General features: G+C 33.4%; 1 protein-coding gene across 1 annotated transcript; it reads left to right on the top strand.

The window, feature by feature from the left end:
* Positions 1 to 4334: 4334 nt before the first annotated feature.
* Positions 4335 to 5859, top strand: LOC140982876 (uncharacterized). Its single transcript, XM_073449652.1, has 5 exons — positions 4335 to 4494; positions 4668 to 4761; positions 4882 to 4973; positions 5033 to 5244; positions 5620 to 5859. Exons 1-5 carry the CDS (start codon positions 4335 to 4337, stop codon positions 5857 to 5859), a joined length of 798 nt encoding a protein of 265 aa, XP_073305753.1.
* The last annotated feature ends 4981 nt before the right edge of the window (positions 5860 to 10840 follow it).

Below are 10840 nucleotides of genomic sequence, written 5' to 3' on the forward strand. Positions count from 1 at the left end.
AACTTTCAATATTTTTTTCAAGGAATTAGAGCTCATATTTTGTTTCTCAAGCATAAAAGATGACCAGGGACCAAAAAATATTGAGTATTGACAATATGTTGGCGTCCCACCACCAATATTTCAGTGCCTATATGGCTAGCACTTGTGAAATTAGTTGTTAAAGGATGATCATCATAGGTCAAAGAGGAAAGAATGCCAACTTCATCGTTTACGTTCTTTAGAAACCAAAACCCGACCTAGTGCCAGGTGGCACAAAAATAGTATCATACTTAATGTCACCTCACAGGCAAGCCAGAAATTGGGGAATACACACCCATATTAATATCAGAGGCATACACTTTTAGTACTTGGTAAGCCAGTAAGTAACAGAATTCAGAAGACAAAATCAAGTTATGGGTTTTGAGTTGTGATTCCCTGACTCTGATTCCAAATTAATAAAAAAATTATATACAGTGATAAATGTACAACTCAAATTTATTAATCATACAATAGCTCAAACATTACATTTTGATCGTGCACTCTCTAGGCACCCAAGTCGGACAACAAGGGCAATTGTTGCTAATAATCTATCGACAAACAGATGCTACAACTCGCAATTCGTGGAAATCAAGCGCATAACCTTAGATCCAATGAAATGTTAGAAAATATTGTTTTCTAAAAGCTTGATAATTTGATGAAATGCTTTCGTCTCTTGTCATTTTTAAGTTTTATTGTTGTTCTCAATGCTATTTAGATGATTGATCACCATTCAGATATAATTTATGTGCATGACTACAGCTGGGAAGTGATATTATGCAAATTAATTTTGGTGACAAACATCATTGATTACAATACATAGCCCTGTGAAATGCATATGGTTCGCACAGCTTTGGGTGACAAGATTTTGATCGAACAGAGTTTCCAGAAGCCAGGAAACCAAGGGCCTCATTGCATCCGCTCTGTTGATTTCCATAGTAATACGAGAGAATTTCATTTCAATAGGGTTCTATCACTTGTCATTAGTCGGTCACACTAGGTGTAACCACTACGAAATGGTTTTTATGTTGTTCGTTCACATATAGAATCAATAAAAATGTATTGAGGCGGTCAGAAACCTTCATATTGTCTCCTCGTTTCAATTTCGTTTAACAATGAAACAAGATTCATAAATCACGTTGGTTATCAAAAGCGAAAAGGGTCTGGGCAGGGTGGTGGAGTTCGAGCATATTGGTAAGACGATTAGTACTACTACAACATAGTTATAATGAGAAAAAACTTAGCAGTAAAACATTGGGTTTCTAAGGAAAAATATGCATGTGGACAAAGAATTACCTGTGTGAACTTCCGAAAGAGCTCATCGCCATCTATTCCTACACCTTGGTAGCGAAGCAAATGGATGATTTTAGCAAAATAATGCAAGTAGACAACGAGAGCAGTGCCGTGGGCTGCAGCAGCGAGAGATCCAACAATCATGAGAGCCCAGTCATCAAGGAGGTCCGCTCAGGCAAAGAGACGGGAGAAGGGAACAGCTGCAGGGGGAAGCTCCATCTCGTCGGCTTCGGCATCGATCTCATCCTCAACCTCCAGAGGCACGGCTTCTCCAGCACCGGTGTCCAGGTATGGCGAGGGTGACTCGGTTGGTTCCGACACTTCGGAAACCGGCGTCAACGGCTGTATGTGCGGCGGAGACCACACAAACAACCCTCTAGATATCATCATCGTTACCAAGTTATCTTCTTTAACACTTAATGACCATTAAAATCAAAAACCCTAGACCAAATGCACAGTATTTTGCTCTCTTTTAGCTTCTACGAACGGGTCAAAGAAGGCGGAGCTGGGTTGAAGATTGGGGGTGGACGAGACTTGTGAAAAAGATGAGCGAATACGGCTGTCTGTAATTTTCTATAATTTTCAAATAACCTCTTATTTTATTACATAAGCAAATTGGTGCAAGGGAGGTGGAGTTAAATATGGCACTCAAATCATGCCTAAACTTGTGCCAAATCCCGTAAGATTTGACTCCAACTATGCCTTCCATGGTTGATGATTTTGCTCCCAAATTGAGCTCTTAATTCCCTAGTCTAGCACCTTGATTGGCTCGAAAACTGGTGCAAGGGAAGGGGAAAGATTTGCTTCCATCTTTTTAATTCAAGTTGCATATAATTCAATATTCAAGCAAATCTCACATTTAGGCACATTATGCTAATTTGTTTTTTTTTGGATTTTATTTTATTTGGCACTCACATGTCTTGATTTCTTGTATGCTATATCCCAATCTTGCAAAAATCTCCTTCCAAATTTTCGAAATTGTGTATGCCTTAAGGTAGATATCATTGTCTTGGCCACAAAGATTTCATCAATAATTATTTATCATGCATATCTCATTTAATACAAAAATCAAATCCTATAATTTCCTTACAATTATACTTGAATGGCTAAAAAAAAAAATCGGATCTTACATCCGCTCTGTTGATTTCCATAGTAATACGAGAGAATTTCATTTCAGTAGGGTTCTATCACTTGTCATTAGTCGGTCGCACTAGGTGTAACCACTACGAAATGATTTTTATGTTGTTCGTTCACATATAGAATCAATAAAAATGTATTGAGGCGGTCAGAAGCCTTCATATTGTCTCCTCGTTTCAATTTCGTTTAACAATGAACCAAGATTCATAAAACACGTTGGTTATCAAAAGCGAAAAGGGTCTGGGCAAGGTGGTGGAGTTCGAGCATATTGGTAAGACGACCAGTACGACATAGTAATGAGAAAAAACTTAGCAGTAAAACATTGGGTTTCTAAGGAAAAAAATATGCATGTGGACAAAGAATTACTTGTGTGAACTTCCGAAAGAGCTCATCGCCATCTATTCCTACACCATGGTAGCAAAGTAAATAGATGATATTAGCAAAATAATGCAAGTAGACAACGAGAGCAGTGCCGTGGGCTGCAGCAGCGAGAGATCCAACAATCATGAGAGCCCAGTCATCAAGGAGGTCCGCTCAGGCAAAGAGACGGGAGAAGGGAACAGCTGCAGGGGGAAACTCCATCTCGTCGGCTTCGGCATCAATCTCATCCTCAACCTCCAGAGGCACGGCTTCTCCAGCACCGTTGTCCAGGTATGGCGAGGGTGACTCGGGTGGTTCCGACACTTCGGAAACCGGCGTCAACGGCTGTATGTGCGGCGGAGTCCACCCAAACAACCCTCTAGATATCATCATCGTTACCAAGTTGTCTGCTTTAACACTTAATGACCATTAAAATCAAAAACCCTAGACCAAATGCACAGTATTTTGCTCTCTTTTAGCTTCTACGAACGGGACAAAGAAGGCGGAGCTGGGTTGAAGATTGGGGGTGGACGAGACTTGTGAAAAAGATGAGCGAATACGGCTGTCTGTAATTTTCAATAATTTTCAAATAACCTCTTATTTTATTACATAAGCAAAAAAACAAAAACAAAAACAAAAACAAAAACAAAACAAAACATAAACATGAATACGATCAGGTAGAAGATTCAAAAAAACTTGACCTTTCACCGTAAATTTATTTAATTGTTTCGGTTATGATTTGTGAACAGCCGGTTATGGTTACACAATTATGGTTGCAGTTAACTAACAATTACGGTTGAGATTCAACTCTTATAATTTTAAAATAACTTATAATTTCGAATGTAACTTATATTTTTTAAATCATTTTTAACCTAAAAAATTATTTACATGTATAGAAAACTGATTTGAAAATCTTCAATTCCCGTGAATTATATGTATACTTTTTAATAGTGGAGAATCAGAATTGAAATTGTTTATTTATATATATACATATAATTTGGAGGTAGGGAAGAGTTTGAACATTTTAAGTTGCTTACGTATCCACTTAAGGTTTAGAGGAGTTAAAGCACACGTAGTTCTCTAACCTTTTAACACTTCTTACCATTTAAAGTGGCGTGACTCAATCACTTCCATTATATTTTCTTGTAGTAGTAGATCATTCAGTATCAAAATCTTCCTGCTCAGAGCCTGATCTCGTTCCTTGTGTTATTTTTGCAACTCTTGTCCAATCATCTAACAATGCTTGGGCTTCTAACGAATTTGAATTTAGTTTGCTGGATGATATTGTTTCTATTGTTTTCTTTTTCTGAATGATATTAATTCGTCTAATATCTCGGCGCTGGTTAATGAAGGATTTGACAACTGGAAAAGGGTGAACCAAGGAAAAACATGTGTTTTTCTTGCCCATATTGGTTCTGAAGCTTCTTCGCCTAGTTAATGAAGGACTTGACAACTGGAAAAGGGTGAACCAAGGAAAAACATGTGTTTTTCTTGCCCATATTGATTCTGAAGCTTCTTCGCCTCATACTATGCGTGAGAGAAAGGCTAAAAATTTGATGAGACCCTCGCAAAATACTGATAAAGTGATGCATGCACAATGTAAAGAGGAAAAAGAGAAAAATCATTCGCGTTTGAGGACCTCAATTGTAGCTGTTTGCTGGCTAGCACTTCAAGGTTGTGTCTTTAAAGGTAACGATGAATCTCTATCTTCATCTAATCGTGGGAATTTTCTTGAATTGATTAACGTTTTTTCAAAAATAAGTACAGAAATTGACGAAATTGTACTTGAGAATGCTTCAAAAAATGCCCAATACATTGCTTCAGAAAATTCAGAAAGAGATTTTACATATTATGACAAATAGAGTACGACATATGGTTCGTGAAGAAGTTAGAGATAAATCTTGTTGATAAAGCACGAAATGTATCTAAACAGAAGCAAATGGACATTATCTTGAGGTTTGTGAATACTCATGGGATTTTGACACAAAGATTTTTCTCCATCAAAAGTGTTAATGATACTACCCCATTAAATATGAAAAAGAGATATCAAGTGTTCTTGTTCAACATGACCTCCAGGTTAAGAAAATCAGAGGTCAAGGGTATGATGGTGCTAGCAATATGTGTAGCGCATGGAATGGATTTCAAGCATGATTTCTCAGAGATTGTCTGTATGCATATTATGTCCACTGTTTTGCCCATCTATTACAACTGACATTGGTTTCTGTAGCTAAGAATGTCAACGTTATTTGGGAATTATTTTCTCACTTGGACAATATTGTCACTTCTTCCACTAAGCGCATTGCTGAGTTACATGATGCACAAAGAAATGAAATTAAGAATTTGTTGGCAAGTGGAGAACGTGAGTCTGGAACTGGGGCCAATCAGATTGGTAATTTGCAGCGAGCAGGAGATACTCATTGGAGTTCTCACTATGAGTCGGTAAGAAGCTTGATAGGTATGTGCACTGCAACTTGCAAAGTTTTTGAAGTTCTTAGTGACCATTCTCCTAATGGAAGAGCTAAGTCTGAAGTTCGTGAGATTTACAGAAACATGGCAAACTTTGAATTTGTGTTCATTTTGCACTTAATGCATAAAATTATGAGAACAATAGATACTCTTTGTCAAATTATTCAAAGAAAATTTCAAGACATTTTGACTGCTATTACATTTGGCACTACAACTAAAACTATCATTCAAAAACTTAGAAAATGTGGGTGGGAAGAATTTCTTTATGAAGTGAAAGTTTTTTGTTCTAGAAATGAAATTGATGTGCCTGACATTTATTGTCTATATAAGATTGGTCATTCTCTTTAGCAAACTACAATTGAGCATCGTTATCGCTTTGATGTTTTTAATGCGGCAATAGATTTCATCTTGGTGGAGTTAAATACTAGGTTCAATGAGTCATCAGTGGAACTTCTTTCTCTTAGTACAACTTTAGATCCTAAAAATTCATTTGACTCATTTAACAGTGATGATATTTGCAAGCTTGCAACAAAGTTTTATCCTGAAGATTTAACAGATCAAGACATCGTTGCTTTGGAGTATGAATGATCCATTATAAACTTGATATGATGCAAAATTTGAAAGTTTCTACACTTGTTGAGTTGTATCGGCAACTAACTGAGAGTGGACGATCAAAAGTTTATGTTATGTTGACTAGATTGATTCATCTTGTTTTGACGTTACCTGTGTCAACCGTCACTACTGAGCGAGCTTTTTCAGCAATGAAGCATGTGAAGACGACACTTCGCAATAAAACGGAGGATGACTTTCTTGCCGATTATTTGACACTCTGTATTGAATGAGATTTAGCTAACATATAGATGTAGATTCTATAATAGATGAATTTTATGTTTCAAAATCTCGTAGAGCACAATTTCGTTAAACAATATAATGTAATATCTTTTTTGATAATATATATAACTTATTACATTAAGTTCAAGCGCCCCCCCCAACTTTAATTCTTGGATCTGTCCTTGGTCGCATCTCCTTATCTTGTCCATTAGCATGCCCTCGAACTTGTTTGATGGACTATGCTCATTGCAGGCTTGTGTTCAGCAAGCCAGTTGTAAATATTTTCTTACAACTTGTTTTTTTATAGAAAATTTGAATAATTATAATTATATGTTTAGATTGTAGATCATGCATAAATCATCCATTTAATTTGTCGTGCTTTAATAAATATAAGTAGACTGTTGAAATATCATGGAAATAAATGAGATAACAACGTAGTAGAACATCACAAGTAATATCCAGTAGTTATAATGGTTCACTCCAAATTAGACTACGTCCATTTTAAACCTCTCAAAAAGATCACTTCTTTATTAATAACGAAGAAGACAAGATAATTGAGAATACAAAATATTTCACTCAGAACAATCTGATTTTAACAATCACTTTTTCTTTACTAATCATATTTCTTCCAATGATGAAACACTCCTTAAGAACCTTTACATTAAATCTTCTATTTCACTTCTACTCTTGTGATTGTATATGAGAGAATTTGATCGTTTGGTGTGTTTTTGAAATGAAAAATGAATTTGTATTTATAAGTGAAGTTTACGAAAGAAAACAAAAAATTATACATCATTACACTATTTTGGGCAAAAGAAAAATGACACGTGATATCGAGTACTAACCTTGATAAAGTCTATGTATGATTAAATTATAACCGTTCAAATTTGAACGTTGCAAGTTCTTTATAAAAGACCGATTCAAAACTCAAAATTACCTTATGAACTATGAGAAATCATCTTCTATGTGATATTCACAAGCCTTGAAAGCTTTGCTAAAACATAAGCACACACTCAAAAGTTCAATCTGATAAATTAAATGACCCTTTGTGCTAAGACCCGGTTTTTTGCAAGAGTTGTCATAACCAAAGTTTTTTAGCAATATTTTCTGTAAACATAAAAAAGAGAGACATAAAAAATATTTTTCGAACTTCTATAAACAATTTTTTCATGTAATTTAGCTTTTGCATCCCAAATTACTCTCTACTGATTTTTCAAACTACTTTGATTAACTGAGTTCGATTGGACTATTTCCATGCTCCACAATTTACAAGTTGTTTGATGCACTCAGAAGAACGAGATTTGTTATTGGCCATTAACATCAGTTGAGAGCCATATAACCTTTAAGAATAAATTTTTGTGAGATGTTTATTCGACTCTTCTAAATACAATCATCAATCCTAACTGTGTTTTTATAATTGAACACCAAATTGAAAATATTATCAAAATAAAAGCTAATATATAAAGTCAGAACCAGATAGTTACTCAATTGGTTTGGCAAACTGATAACTGAATCCATAAATAATATATTTCGAAATGTCGATGTGCAAAAACATTGTGTAGGAGATTTTTTTTTTTTTTTTTAATTTGCATTGTGTGTTTTGATGTATCTTTTTTTTATCAATATAAAAATTTATGATATTTGTTTAATTTAGCCCCCTTTGAAGTCCTTATTTGACCTTGAGCTTATTGATATGAGTATATGTATTAAGTAATTTGCATGCATCTCCTCCACTTTACCTACCTTCTCATCTATGTGTCTCAATCCAATTATTTTTTAATTTTTTTAAAAAAAATTGAACTTCTTGCTCACACAAATTGTCATGCTCTCTCAGTATCTAATTAAATGGATAAATAAGAATTTTATTATTAAAATCCTAAATTAAAATCAAATTAAACTAGTAAATATGCGGAACCTTGTTTGAGATAATATATTCAATTTATTAATTTTCGATCTCATGTCAAAAATTTTAAGGTATGTTGGTATTTGAACACATACTTACACACACACACATATATATATAAATTCCATGATCGCTAATATTATGCTTTCATCATTTTTAAATATTTAAAATTAAAATCAATTTTTGCTTTCTACATTATTATTTTACGTTACTATTAAAAATGCATGCTTAGTCAAATAAATTTTTTTCAACGTAGTAAAATTATTACAACTTGTGAAATTACAACTCAAAGAGTCAAATAAGTGTTAAAAGATTAACTGTATTTTGTGAAAATCTAAAATAAAAAATCTAGTGTCTCATTTCCTTTATATATATTTTTATCAATTTCACAATGCAAAATTTCTTTCAATTGGATAAACCGACAATTTCAGAATTCTATAATGAGATGGAAGATGCAAATGTACATATTCTAACTGACAGACGCACAAATGCTCCTCTGACAAGTTCAATCATTACATGCAACTAAAATTCAAAACTGAATGTTTAAATCCTATTATCGGTATTTTTCATTTCTATAAATATCATATACGCTTAATTCATTTTTTATCAGAAACTTCTCAAATATCCACTCTCCAAATATACAATTTTATATAACTGTTCAGATTTCTAAATATCATTTTATTTAACTACCGATAATTTATGTTTTAATCTTTTAAAAAATCATATATTCATAATTTTTCTGTTTCCTATTAAAATTCTTTTTCTTTACAAAATATTTAATGGAAGGTTCAAGTGCATCACACAAAAGCAATGGTGAGGGGAAGGTGAAAAATCCCGATATCTATATCGACAGCATAGAGTTTACTGATGAGGATCCATTTGCTATCTTTGATACCCAAGAGAGTGTGTAGACACCAAAGTTTAGATCTACTCCTCCCCTTAAATCACCAATTTACACTAAGCATTTCCAGAAGGATACGCTTCCATCCGGAGAAACATGTACACAATGCAAATATTTCTCTGTATAGTATAAATTTCCAAGAGGTGGCGGTTATGGTTCATTGCACCGACATATAGAGACGAAGAACCCAGTGGAATTTGGTAACAATCCTTCTAAAAAAATCAAGGTTTGCTTCTTCTGATGGAGGTACCAACTCCCAACTATTTACATAATCGGATGCACTATTAAGAGAATCAATGGCTAGATTTGTTTCCATATGAAATCTTTATTTTAGTATTGCGTCTAGATTTAGTTTTGAAGATTTATATCATGAGTCTCTACAACCTACTGTGAATCATGCTTCACGAACTACACTCACTCGAACACTTAAAAGATTATGTTCGTGAAAAAAAGAACTAATTAAAGAATCTTCTAATTTACAAAATAATGTTTCTGTGTCTTCAGATATTTGGAGTGACCTTTGGCAAACTCATTCTTATACGGGAGTTACTTGGTCACTGAATTGATAATTCATGGTCAATTCAAAAAATATTAATTGCATATCGAGTGTTTGATAAAACACATATTGCTGAAAACAGTTCCCAATTAATATGTTATATTTTGGAAGAATGTGGTTTAATTTCAAAGATTTTTTCTATATCATATCATTTGATAATGCTAGTTCTAATTTTTTGAGTATCGGTGTACTTAAAAAAGTATGTGAGAGTGGGTCTCATGTGAGATCGTCTCACGGATCTTAATCTGTGAGACGGGTCAACCCTACCCATATTCATAATAAAAAGTAATATTTTTAGCATAAAAAGTAATACTTTTTCATGGATGACCCAAATCAGAGATCCGTCTCACAAATACGACCCGTGAGACCGTCTCACACAAGTTTTTGCCAGTATGTGAACCTGCAATTGGTAGTTTATTTTTCATATTCGATGCATTTGTCATGTTTTGAATTTATGTGTGCAAGATGAATTAAATGCATTAGATACACATATTAAATCCATTAATTTGGCTTTGTCTTATTTATGGGATCGTTTAAATCTAATAAAATAGTAGGGAAGATTTTGTAAGGCTAATTATATGCGACCTAAAAAGTTCCCACGAGATACGCCAATTTGTTGGAACTCGACCTATAAATGACTACAAGACTCATTTGAATACAAGGATTTTTGTGTTCATATTTTGCATAACATGATGGAAATTCAAGTGTTTTTTTTCCTATTCTGAAAAAATCATGGAAATTATATAAGGCAATTTGTGAAATTTTAGAGGTATTGAATAATGCAACCGAACAATTATATAGAGTTTATTATCTTACTTCTCATCTAGTTCTAGTAAATTGGTGCAATATAACATTAATTTTTAATGAATATTTGAGTTCTTAAGTGGAAAAAATGAAAGTTAAATGGGAGAAATATTTTTATCATATTCCTGAAGTTTTCTTAATAGCTTTCGTTTTAGATCCTAGATGCAAATTAGATGTTTGATTTAAATGTTATCAATGTACTATGATGCATTAATTCCTATTAAACATTACTCTTCACCTGATCCTTCTTTGATAGTAAGTAGAGTTAGAAATTTTTTTTATGAAATTTATAAAAAAATATAATCTAATATGGTGTACAAGAAAATGAATCTAGATCATAAAACACTAAAACCAATACTTCTAACAGTTCTAAATTCACAAAAGCACAACTTTTATTAAAAGAATATATTAAACACTTAAAGGATCAACAAGTTGCAAACATGAACTTGATAATTATTATAACTTATTTTAATTTTAGTGAAATAAATTATGAACAAAAATTCAATATTCTATGGTGGTGGTTGGCAAAGACACAAATTTTTTCAATTTTATCATTCATAGCAAAGAAGATCTT

Source organism: Primulina huaijiensis, chromosome 8 (assembly GCF_012295235.1).
Source record: "Primulina huaijiensis isolate GDHJ02 chromosome 8, ASM1229523v2, whole genome shotgun sequence".
In the NCBI taxonomy this organism is placed as follows: Eukaryota; Viridiplantae; Streptophyta; class Magnoliopsida; order Lamiales; family Gesneriaceae; genus Primulina; species Primulina huaijiensis.

Bases quoted from the DNA above. Each gene is read 5' to 3' on its own strand.
- LOC140982876 (XM_073449652.1), top strand. From the start codon at position 4,335: ATGCGTGAGAGAAAGGCTAAAAATTTGATGAGACCCTCGCAAAATACT. The intron at 4,762-4,881 runs GTTTGTGAATAC...CATGACCTCCAG, and splicing joins CAAATGGACATTATCTTGAG to GTTAAGAAAATCAGAGGTCA. The intron at 4,974-5,032 runs GTATGCATATTA...TGGTTTCTGTAG, and splicing joins TGATTTCTCAGAGATTGTCT to CTAAGAATGTCAACGTTATT.